The sequence below is a fragment of the Eulemur rufifrons genome, chromosome 12, assembly GCF_041146395.1.
Source record: "Eulemur rufifrons isolate Redbay chromosome 12, OSU_ERuf_1, whole genome shotgun sequence".
NCBI lineage: Eukaryota > Metazoa > Chordata > Mammalia > Primates > Lemuridae > Eulemur > Eulemur rufifrons.
In genome coordinates, this window is record NC_090994.1 from 11661451 (window position 1) to 11673558 (window position 12108).

Sequence of the window (12108 nt, forward strand, 5' to 3'; positions counted from 1 at the left end):
TACATTAGCAGTCTCCTGAAAGTAAAATTGTCTCAGTGGCCAGGTGTGGTGGCTCACGCCTGTAATCCTAGCACTCTGGGAGGCCGAGGCGGGCGGATCGTTTGAGCTCTGGAGTTTGAGACCAGCCTGAGCAAGAGCGAGACCCATTCTCCACTAAAAATAGAAAGAAATTATATGGACAACTAAAAATATATTAAAAAAAAAATTAGCCAGGTATGGTGGCGCATGCCTGTAGTCCCAGCTACTCGGGAGGCTGAGGCAGGAGGATTGCTTGAGCCCAGGAGTTTGAGGTTGCTGTGAGCGAGGCTGATGCCACAGCACTCTGGCCCAGGCAACAGAGTAAGACTCTGTCTCAAAAAAAAAAAAAAAAAAAAAAAAAAATTGTCTCAGCGACAAAGGTGGAGCAGGTCCCTGTATGGGTAGGTGATGGGGGAGGAGGAGGTCACACAATGCGCACATCTGAGCCATCTGACACGGCTCTTCCCTGCAAGATCTCCTCTGTAGTCGATGCTGCTTGGTAGCTAGCAAAATTCAGGCACGCTCATGGGACGACAGCCAGAGACTAAAGTGCCTGTGTCCCTGGGACTCCTAATTCAATTATGGTAAATCCATTTTTTTTTCTTGGAGCACTTCATATGTTTAATGCATGAGCATAAAACATCTTTCTGTTCAGATTCCCGCCTTTCTCACTTTTCACGTTGCATGGAATTCCGCGTGTTACAATACAAAGAGAATTAAATAAACGTGTTATCTGGACGGCTAAGAGTTTATCTAAGACAGAAACACTGATCTAGGAGCAGCTGAATAAAAAAATTAAATCAGTGTCTAAGTGACACAGTGCCTTTTATCATGTGTAAGTAGAGGGTAAATACCTGTGAAGGGCAAGCTACTAGGGAGAATCAGGCAGAGACTAGCAGTATGTCTCTGTTATGGTATAGGCATCGTGGTCTGCATTTTCCATATTTAAAGCCTTTGGTTTTTATCATTGCATTCCTGTATTGCTTCCCCTTCGGTGAGGTCATCTGCTTTGATAGCTAACCAAAGAATTGGGCCTGGATGTTTTAGTTCGACCTAGGTCCCAGGCTCCTTGAAGGCAGGGACCATATCTTAAATTTCTTTTGTATTTTCATAGCATCTACTGTGAAAAAACACTTGGTTAATTGGTTCTGAGTAATAACTTGCCAACCAATCCAGAAGCATATATGTCCCTTCTAGGCATTTGGGCAAAGGGATGGTGTCTGTGGTGGGCATTTAGCATTCCCAGAAGGTTTATACAGTGGGTCAGTGAAGAAAGCCTGGCATTCCAGAGAGGGTGGCATTGACAAGACTATGGAGGTGAGATATGCCTGGCACATGTGACTTGGCCAGAAGAAAGGCTGGGAGTCTCACACATGAATCAGGTCCGTGGAACTATACAGGGAAGTGTTGTGTTTTTTTGTTTGTTTTTTAATGTATTCAATAAGAGGCTCTTTTTGAGGAAGGGAGTTTACATGTACAAAGAATATGGTGTGGTGGCTTATGCCTATAATTCCAGCACTTTGGGAGGCTGAGGCAGGGGTATCACTTGAGGCTAGAAGTTCAAGACCAGCCTGGGCAACATAGCAAGACCCTGTCTCAATAACTGAATGAATGAATGGACGGATGGTCTGGTGGCAAGTGCTGCTTGTAGTCCCAGCTTTGATCAGACCACTGAACTCCCGCCTGGGTGACAGAGTGAGACCCTGTCTCTAAAAAAAATATGGAATAATAATCTAGTAGCCCTCTGAAAGGTGAAGAGATGTTTTCGAGAGTCCTGGAATCTGTTGGTGCACATCGGGACTAGAGTGGAGGTGGCACTAGTAGGAAAAGTGCAGTGGATTCAGACACATTAAGAAGGCAGAACTGGCTGACTGTTAATCCATGTAGACACAGAATGAGGGAGGACCTCAGGGTTTTCCTGTTGCTGTTGCTGTGATTGGCAGAGGTTGGAAGATGTCGGTGGCTTCTGAGGCATTGAGGACAGGAAGGTTGAGTGCAGTGGGGTTGGGGGAAATGTCCACGTGCATACTGAAATTCCCGGTTCCCAGCACCCTTTTAATAAGCAAAAATACCACCTGGTATATATTTGTGGTAGAACATAATGGTTTTCATAAAATTATGCTTCAAAATTATGCCAACTGTAATTTTTTCATTTTCCCTTTAGTTTCCATAAATTTGCAGAGTGATTAAATTTTCTTTCTGTTTCTTCCTTCTATTAGCAATTCAGCCTCTATTGGAAAGTGAATTTTAAGTAAGTTCACCGAATGTGTTTTGGAATTGCTTGTGGGTATTTAGTAAAGCTGTCTTCTGGTTTTCTTGTCCCCTGAGTGACAAAATTTGCTGATATTTACTTGAAGTAGATTATTAAATAAATAAAATTAGGGCTTAAATCTAAGATGAAGAGAAGTATATGTTATATGTAGTTTTTTTCTTTTATTATTATCCAGGCTGATTTTCCTCAAACTTCAATTTCTACATTAGAAAACCAATTACTTATTAATTTTTATTTTATTTCTTTTTTAAAAATAATTTTTAAAACTTAGCCTCACTGATGTGTGATTTCAGAACAACTTAATACCACATTTTTTAAAAATCAAGCATTTAGGATACCATTGAGGCCAAAAGGTGCTCAGTGACAAAATGTTTCTTAAATTCCAGTCGCTGCTAACTGCCCACACGACGATGCTAGTGGTGCTAGCGTTTAGCACTCACCTCCTTGGCTCTTACTGAGAGACAACTACAGAGTGAATGTTAAAAATATGTGTGATCTCCAATGCTCAAATCAGCACTTCAGACTTTTTTTTTTTTTTTTTGCAAAAACACCAATGGACCATGTTCTGTGTGGTCCAATTAAATTTAGAGGGAAACACCATTCATTTTGTAATGTCATTTAACATCCAAGTCACAAACACCTCCTTTCATTCATTGCCCATCACCTAGTTCATAACCTCATTTAGTATATGGGTTTGGAAGAGCAAGTTTCCCTTTTCTATTAGTAAGTGTAATAATCCAATGACCTCAATTAGAGAGGGGAGTGAAAAGGCTCACAAATCTAAAAATAACTCCATTATCCACGCAGAGAGGGCCGGTTGTTCTTTCCACCATTCCGGCTGATATTTAACTAAGTGGCAATCGATCAGTGGAATGTCTGGCTCTCCTTTTTCATAAATGAAGGGCTGTGGCTTTAAGTGATCGCAGGCTGCTTGTGCCAAAGGCAGAGGCTGCAGTATCAGCTTCTGCAGGAGAGAGGAGTCCGAGGCTTACGGTAACCTGCAGGACGAAGTAAGGCTGCCCGCGGGCCAATGGCGCACCTCCCGGTAGAGCTTTGAATGTAGACAGACCCGCCCGGTGGGTGGCGCGGCCACCTGTGCACTTCTCGGAGAGTGCGAGAGGGGTGGGGGGAGTTGGAGACAGAAGCTGGAATATGGGCTGCTCCAGCAGCAAAATGTGCCTCTATTCTCCATGTGCAGCAACCAGGGTAATTAGTATTTGTTTATAGTGCTTTTCTGGAAGAATGTCAGGGACTGCTGCAGAGGTTGTCTGGAATTGGGGGAAATGCTTTGAATGACAAGCAACTCTTGCTGCTGCAAAGGCCAGGTCTCATGATCTCTGCAATACCGTGATCAAGATGCGGTGAGAGCTCCGTCTCGGGTGATCCTAGTAAGGGCATTTTCCAGAGAGCTTTGAAATTCTTCCTTTGCCTTGGTGACGCTCTGGTGCTAGGGAATCTACTTTTTAAGGAACTGTGTCTAATTACTGTATTCGTGTAAGTATGTGTGCGTGTGTGTGTGTGTGTGTGTGTGTGTGTTAGCGATTGCTGTGAGTTGCTGATAACTTGAAAATTATCCCTTATCCCAAGGTTGATAATTGCTTTTAAATACGAAAACAGCTACCTGGGTTTCTTTGGTTCGTTTCTCTTAACATCTGTTTAGAATTACAGCTGGCTCAAAATATCATCATCCTTAGAAGATAGTGTGTGGCTGAATAAAATTAATTTTGTCTTTAAAAGATTATCTGTCTCCTGCAGCTTGTTAACAAAGTTTTTGTCTTTCTTTGAAAAGTGAAGGATTGGCCTTGTAACAAAAGTTTTTGTATTTGCAAAGATAGGACAAAGTACGGGTAAGTGCCTATGTTTAGAACATTAAATATTTATCTTAAACTGATTAGGTCTTTAGTGCCCTTGGAGGAGGAGGAGGACGGAACGCCTTACGTCCTAAGCACGCGTGCATTAGCTGAAAGGGTCTATGGTTCAGCAGTGAAACGTTGGCTCACAGTAAATATTTTTTAATGGGTCCTTCACCGCCTCAAATGAAAGTTTCCTGAGGACCTGTGAAAATACAGATTTTTGAAACACGAATCGCCTTAACAACTAAAGGACGACTATGTTTTTTTAAACAACACAAATTGTTAGCCTAAATGATTCCTATCTTTGACTTCTCAGTTCTGGGGCTCGTTTCCCAGGCGATAACAAACGTGGACCTTAATGAAAGGGACCCTCTTGCAAACCTTGGTAACTTGATGTGTGTTTTTTCTGCAGCGGGAGGAAGCGCTGAAACAACAGAAGACGCTATCTCAAGAACTTGTTAACCTCCGGGGAGAGCTGGGTAAGAGTTTTTTTTGCTGCTGTTTGTTTTGTCAAATTTTATGGGATGAGGGGAAAATGGGAAGACTGGGTTTTCCTGTCTGCACGGGTGCTGGGGCCTGTGAGCTCTCACTGGCTGGTGTCTGTGCAAACACTTACTATCGACGTTTCTTTTGAATCTTGGCAGCTTGACCTCCAGTTCAACAGAATTCCTGGCACTGACGTGACTAAGCTAGCTGAGCTTCTGATGACCAAAACATTTCTCTTGCTCAAGGGAGGGACAGAATGATTTTTGTAATTACATGATTTCCTGCTAAATAATTCCGTCATTGTCTTTCCTTTGTTTTCCCTGAATCACTTTTCATTTTAGGGTGGTGGGGATATTCCCTCTCTGATAAGCGTAATTACATGACACTTGCCAGGGATGGTTTGTGAGTATAAAGTTAAAAGCTGTGTCTTAGTTCCCGTCTCTCTGGGAAGTCCTTGGGGTTCACGGAGCAGAGACGACACCACCTTTTACCTCAACTGCCACGTCGAGTGAACGGACTTGGGGTGCCCCTGTCTGCCCTGGGCTTCTCGGCCTGGAGAATCCTCTTCCTGCTTTGGCTGCAGCCAGATCTGGCGCCGTTCCCCCAAAGGCCGATTTCCTTGCGCTTTGCAGCGTTCTGTGAGCGCTGACGGTCTCCACTTCCAATGTGCCTGGAAAGGTCTAAATAACGCAAAGGTCACAGCCAGAGAAACAAATTGTGTTCGTCCTGTTCTAGGAGAAACTTACACGTTTTTCTGTTGGACAAGACCAGAGTTGAAACACTGCCCATCTAATTTGCTGGACTTTGAACACACTCAATTATCCCACCCCTTCCCCACCAGGGCAAGAACGGAAGGGCAGCGAATGTGGGGTCAGAACTTTGTCTCTGCATCCTCTTCTCTTGACCTCCCAGCGGGAGGTATGGCCAGACTCACAGCCGACTCTGCGGCTCTTACCACCCAGCCACGACATCAGTCCTGACCTTATTTCAGACTGTGGAAAGGAAGGACTCTTTATGGAAAAGTAATTTTAAGGCAGATGAAACTTCAGAACCAAAGTTGAGAGTTCTTGTGAAATAGTTCAAGGAAACCACACCTGAGAGGCAGCCCAGCTCTCGAAGACTGTCAGGGCTTCATGCCATGTTACTGAACTTGACCGCTGCCCTTCCGATGATCCAGACGACCCGCCTGATTTGCTGTTGCCTGTGCCTTGAATAACGTAACGGATATAGAGTTAGAAGATCAGGAAAGAGGACTTTGTGTGTTTCAGAGTTCGTAACAGCCTGGCGGAGGTGGAGGTGAGCCTGCCTCGTGGTTCACGTTTCAGCCTCTCTCCCAAGACAAGGCAGAAAGGAGGCCGGAACACTGTGCTCATTCACTCTGCTTGAATGGGGGACTCCTCTTCTTGCGTTTGAGTGGACGGCACAATGAAGCAACTCAGGTACTCAGCACCGCCAGTGAGTCACCCAGATGGACAGGAAATAGCCGGAACGGTTTGTCCCCCTGTCACCTTTCCCTCTGTGATAAGGGCAGAGCCCTGGTGTGCTGTTCCTGCTGTGGTCAGGGTGTCAGGATGCAGCGGTTGGCCCGTCCGTATGGCTCAGCCACCCAGCACTGGACTCTTAGGGGATGTGTCCTTGCTGCCCCTGAATCAGGCAGAGTCGCTCGGTGACAGTGTATAGAGCATTTCGGGAAGGGCTTCGGTTCTGTACGTGGAGAGAAGCAAAACCTATAAACGCTTCTGACGAAGCAGTGCGGGGAGAATGCACTCAGAGGTGCCAGTCGGGTGGCTAGTTCAGCATTAGTTGAGATGGAAACAGGTAGGTTGACACAGCAAAGTTGAAAACTCAGTTTTAAACACTGAGGTGGCAGACAGGGCACAGTGGTTAGGACTGTGTTGTCACGCTATCCAGGTTCAAATCTTTGGTAGCCGGGTGACCTAGAGCAAGTCACATGATGTCTCTGCTGTCCCAGTTTCATCCTCTGTAAAATGGCAGTAATTGTCTGCCCCAAAGGTGGCACCAAGTGTCACCTGCTATTAAATAATAGGTATTGAGATGTATGCAGTTTTACAGCTGTGTGGTAATTAACCACATTGGCTGTTTTGTGATGGCATAAACTACGCTACAGAAAGGGATAGTAATTAGACCATTACCAGAAACCCCTCAGGACAGGCTCTTTGGACTGAATGGAAGTGAGACCCCATGAGTCCTCTCCTGACACAGTAGACTTCAGTGTGTGGGGTCGATAGTCTAGGTTTTTGTCCATCCGCACCTAGTTAGAAGTTACCAAACTTCTTCCAGTACAGTTTCTTCATTGGCGGGTAGAAGTCATCGTGTATTTTGCTGGGTGGTCGTGGAGCTCGGATGCAACAGTACTGTATGTGAAACCGTGCCACCATGCCTGACCAGTCCCAGGCAACGGAAGAGAAGAGAGCTGCCACCATCACTGTCATCAGAATATCCCCCCAAACCTCCAAAATAACGGTGGAGTCATTGGTGTCACTCTCCCATTGGATAATTTTTCCTTATCTTTTCTATGAAAATTGAGACACAAGGTTCCCAAACTACTAAGAACTGCAAGGATAAAGGGCAACTCATAAACTCAGGAGCACGGAAACCCAAGTAGAGTCTTCTGTGCTTTTGGCCTTCGGACTCTCACAGTCTCCAGTTTTCCCCGTCATTAACTGACCTTCCCGTTGTCATGTCACTCGTACTCTGACCAGTGTCCCCAAGGTGCCAGGTGAAGCTAATATCCCTCAAGTGCAGCCTGGGTGTCTCAGCCACGCCCCCCTCACAAAATGACTTACCCTTTCCTTCTGCAAAGACTCTTCAAAAAAACTCCAAACCCTCGGTCTCCTCAGAACAAAACCATGAGGTCCCCTCATTCCAGGAATCTCTTGATATTTTACGTTGATGTGTTTACTGTGTTTTGTGTTTTCCTGTTGTCTTCAGACAGTAAAGTCCTTAATTGTAGAGATTCTTTCCTGCTTCCTATGGGGAACAAAATACAATATACTTTCCATTCTCATGGGTAATTGGTAAATATTTATGGGCATTTGAGGTTTTGAAGTTAATCTTTTTATTTAAGAACAGTGTATAAAAATTAAAATTCGTAAGCGAGAAAAAAACAGCCCATAACTCCACAACCCTGATGTAACTTTTATATTGCATATTCCCTTGTCTTAGTTTATATGAATATATGCAACTTTGCACTCTTATTTTTTAAAGTAAGGTGTCATTTTCGTACAATGGAATGTTTATCATTGCATCAATTTTGGCAGACATCTATATTCCTACAAAATCCTTAGTAGACATAGAACATTCCTGTCATCCCAGCAAATCCCCTCATGCCATTTTCTAGTGGATCCCCCCACCCCCCAGAAGCAAACACTGATACAATTTTTATCATCAAGGGTTAGTCTAATCTAGAATGTCATGTAAGTGGAAATACTCAGTAGCTCCTCTCTGTGTCTGGCTTCCTGCGCATGGCATGATATTCTCAGGATCCACGCACGTCATTGCAGGCTGCTCTGCTCTTTGTAACTTGCCACATTGAGCACTTTTGCACGTTGCGTCTGTCTTCGTTACGGTCTTGCTCGATGACTGGGGAAGTGGGTCGAGTGGCTGTACCATAACTTCTCTTACCCTTAAACAGTGTCGCCATGTAGCACGGGTTCCACCGTCAGCTGCTTTCGCACCCAATCTGTGGTTTCAGCGACTGCCCATACGATGACGACTCACAGATTCATTTTTCTAATCTTCTCCTGCCCACCTGCCTCCAGGTGAGCCGGGCCAGTTTCGTCAGACCCTCCCGGCTGCACAGCTGCTGCTTCCTGAACGTTGTGCGGCGTCTCCTCGTTCAAACCTTTGCCTCAGAGTCCATCTGGCAGCTCCCGTGGTGGCATCATCATTCACTCACCGCCCACGCTAACAACTGAAGTCACGCTCCTTTCCCCCCACCCTCCACATGCCTATCAGTCTGTGTCCTGAATATCACTCGGGTCCAGCCCTCCTCAGCATTCTGGCCGCTACTGTTCTAATTCGAGTCCCATAATGTCTCACCTGGAGGACACTGCGGTAGCTGCCCACCAGGTCACCTTGCCTTTGGGGCTGCTTCTCTGCACTTGCTGTCAGCACTGTACTTACAGTAAATGGGACGTGTGTCCTCTACTGACGTTTCCAACAAACGTGAAGGACTCCATTTGGGCCTTAGGAAAAAGTCCAGACTACTAACGCTCACCCTTTATGATCTGATCGACCGTAACCTTCCAGTCGATTGTTCCCCTCTACTGACACCTCCTTCCCGCTCCCCCCGCCCCCACCCCCAGGTCCTATCCCTGGGTTCACGCATACCTGTACCTGTCGTGCACACCTGTCCGCACCTTTCGCACGCGTTATCCTCTCTGCCTGAAGCACGCTCTCTTTCCACTGCCCTTGTGTCTTTGATGCCTCAAACTCCCCGTTTACTCAATTTTTAAGTCCTAGATAAAATAGCTTGCTCTCAGATGAGTTTCACCAGAATCTTTCAAGCAAATTGCATCTTCTACTGTGTCCTTCTAGGTCCTTTGTAAACACTCAAGACTTTTTTCTTATGGTTATTTGTTTATAGCACTCTTCTCGCCATCCAGAAGTGTGAGCTCCTCAAGGGCAAGGCCAGTATCTCATTTTTTTAGCCCTTCCTCCCTGTGCCTGGCACTTACCAGGTGCTTAGACTTCAGCAACTGAGTGATTTTGCCACTGCGGATGTTAGGTGGGGAAAGGTGGTTTTTCTCCTTAGAATATGCTAATACTCAATGGTTTTTATGCAGAAAGGTTTTCTTATAAACTTGTTTAAAAAGAATATTTCTGTCTTTAGGAATGAATAATAATAAAGGTGAGCTATCATTCTCTTGGGAACGTTTTATATTATGTCTGACAATCCCAGTTAATCAGCAGATCATTTTGAAAGTATCAGCCTTTCAAATAGATTACAGTTAAATTTAATGGTTCTATCTCCACAGCAAACATGTTGCCCCTAGGATAGGGGGTAGATATATCATTTTGATTCTTTCTAGAATCATGCTAAATAAAAACTGGTGCAAGAGAGCGCCATAACTATGATCTTTTGAGTTCCTGTTGCTTTCCATAAATGTTAATCCTTAGAATCACTTTTTTCATCTAAATTAATGTAACAAAAGCTATTTTGTATTTCAAAATTATTTCTTAGCCATCATAATAGCTAACTCACATCTTTTTATACATTAGTCCTGATTATTTCTATTTATGAAACAAATGGGATTTTAATCCTTAATTCACAAAATATGCCTGGAATTTCCATAAGAATTATCTAAAATGCTAGTTGATGTTGCCCTTTGGGTGTAAAATTTATGAGCTGGGTATAGCAGTATCATGTATTGGCTGCCAACTCTTAACAGCGTTCAGCTTTATTAGTTTGCATTTTATTTAGGAAGAGAAAGAAAGAGAAGAAGAGAGAAAGAAATTGAGGTTCAGAAGTTCAGTAACTTTCCTAAGGCCAACCAGCTAGAAAGCAAAGAGCTTGAACAAGAACCCAAGATGGCTAGAATACAAAATTTTGGATAATCACAGCAGGGAAAGAAAGCTTGATGAAACCATTTGAAAGGTTTGAAAATTATTCAAAATAAACACTAGTTTTCATTGATAGCTACTTTTGAAATATTTTTTCCTTCTAATCAAGAGTTTAAGAAGTACTGTTAAATTAAAATGTCTTACCTACTGGGGAAAGTAACTTGCAAAAAACAGTATATTGCTAAAAGCAGTACACAGATTGTCTAATCAATACTTAACCAGCGTCCATGAACTTCAGACTAGCTGGCACCTTATGGGATGTGTTAATTCTTCCATTGTCCTGATTTTGTCTACAATTTTGGTTTAGCAAGGCTGTGTATTTCAATTAATTTAAAAACTCTTTAAAGCTAAGTCACTTTTGAGTTGTAGAATTCCAGAAGTGATTTTTTTGAAGTAGGCTTTGATAAAAAATCTATTAATGTAATGAAAACCAACTGTACGTGGAAACAGAGCTATTTATCCCGTTGAGTTGTTTGAAGACAGAGTTGATAGCCACCTCAAACTTAGCTCATTCTTTTCCTTTCCACATCTGACCTAAATTTGGACTTAGGCCAAACAGATACCAAGGGTATCTGCTTCTGAAAGTCCATTGAGCATTTATTCTTCCTTGTCCTGTTCACTGTTCTAACTCCAGATTCTCAACTTTTGATTTTCCTAATTTAATGTCATTTGTCTAGAATGGTGGTTCTCAAACTTCACTGTGTAATAAAATAGACCTGGTTACCATGCAGATTCCCAGTTCTAGCATCCATGGGTTCTGACACAGTTGGCGGGGGACAAAGTCCAGGAATCTGCACTTTTAATAATCAGCCAGGTCATTCTAATGCAGGTGCTCCTAGGACTGCACTTTAACCCTGTACTAGCTGTCTGGAATGTTGTTTCTTCTGTGGAAAAAAAAAAAAAAAAAAACTATAAAAAGTAAGCATAGTAAAAATATCAAATGGCTGCAACTGAATCGAGTCCATTCTTACAATTAGGCTTTCAAATTTTATGCCGGGGTTTTTACTAGCTCTTTTGACCCTTGTGCCCAAAAAGTAACTTATCAGGGAGGAGGAAAGGCAGAATAGACTCAAAATCAACTTTTTATTAACATTAAAATTTATTTATTTTTTGATTGAAATGCAATTTCTTTTCAAGTCTGCCTTATGTTTCTCAGGCCTGAATCTCAGCACATATTGTCAGTTACTTAGCCATGCTTTTGCCTCCAATCCACTTTTAGTCCTAAATGTTTTCATTTGCACATGCAATCTTTGCTGTTGTGATAAGACGAGCATCTGTTTTGCAGTATGTTGTTGGCTGGTGCGTAGCTGAAAAACAGCAAAGGCTTTTGAGACTTTTCTTTGGATGTGGGAGGGAGGGCATTGGCAGGGAACAGCTTTGGGGCTCAGCGAAGGCCGGGCTGGCACCTGGGCTCGAAGAGCAAGAAGGAAGACAGGCTGCCTGGGCCAGACCATCTTCCCGCCTGTGAGTTAAGACATCATCAGGACTAAACAGTGTTGTAGGGAGAAAAAAGGTCATATTTTACCTTCCTTATCTTGCAGTCTTTTCAGCAAGGCTTCCATAAGAGCATTAAGCCCTACTACGCCAAGGCATCCATTGTGTGTATGAATTATAATAACTTCTCTGTTCATCTCTCGTTGGGAAAACAGCCAGTCAGATGCTGTGTGGTGCTCTGTGCTGAGGCTCTCAAAGAGGCTGGGAGTTCTAGATCCAGCTCTGCCATTTCCTTTCCTCTTTAGCAAAATGAGATTTGTGATCATGCGTATTTTATGAACTCAGAGCATTGCTATATCACGTGACACAACACATGCTAGAGCACGTTTGAAGTATGAGCTGAGCCTTAAAGTGGTATTATTTGTTGGAGGATTGATTGGATAGTGAGGCCTGTTGGAA

The 12108-nt window shown here is 43.5% G+C and overlaps 1 protein-coding gene across 7 annotated transcripts in view; it reads left to right on the forward strand.

The window, feature by feature from the left end:
* Positions 1-12108, forward strand: part of MTUS1 (microtubule associated scaffold protein 1) — a 118892-nt gene that overhangs the window by 91682 nt on the left and 15102 nt on the right. For 6 of the 7 annotated variants that reach the window (XM_069484918.1, XM_069484915.1, XM_069484919.1 and 3 more), the window contains one exon: positions 4556-4622. In XM_069484918.1, the coding sequence (XP_069341019.1) occupies positions 4556-4622 (67 nt within the window). Of the gene's footprint in view, positions 1-3312; positions 3497-4555; positions 4623-12108 lie in introns of those variants that run through there. The other variant, XM_069484922.1, reaches the window with a different exon arrangement.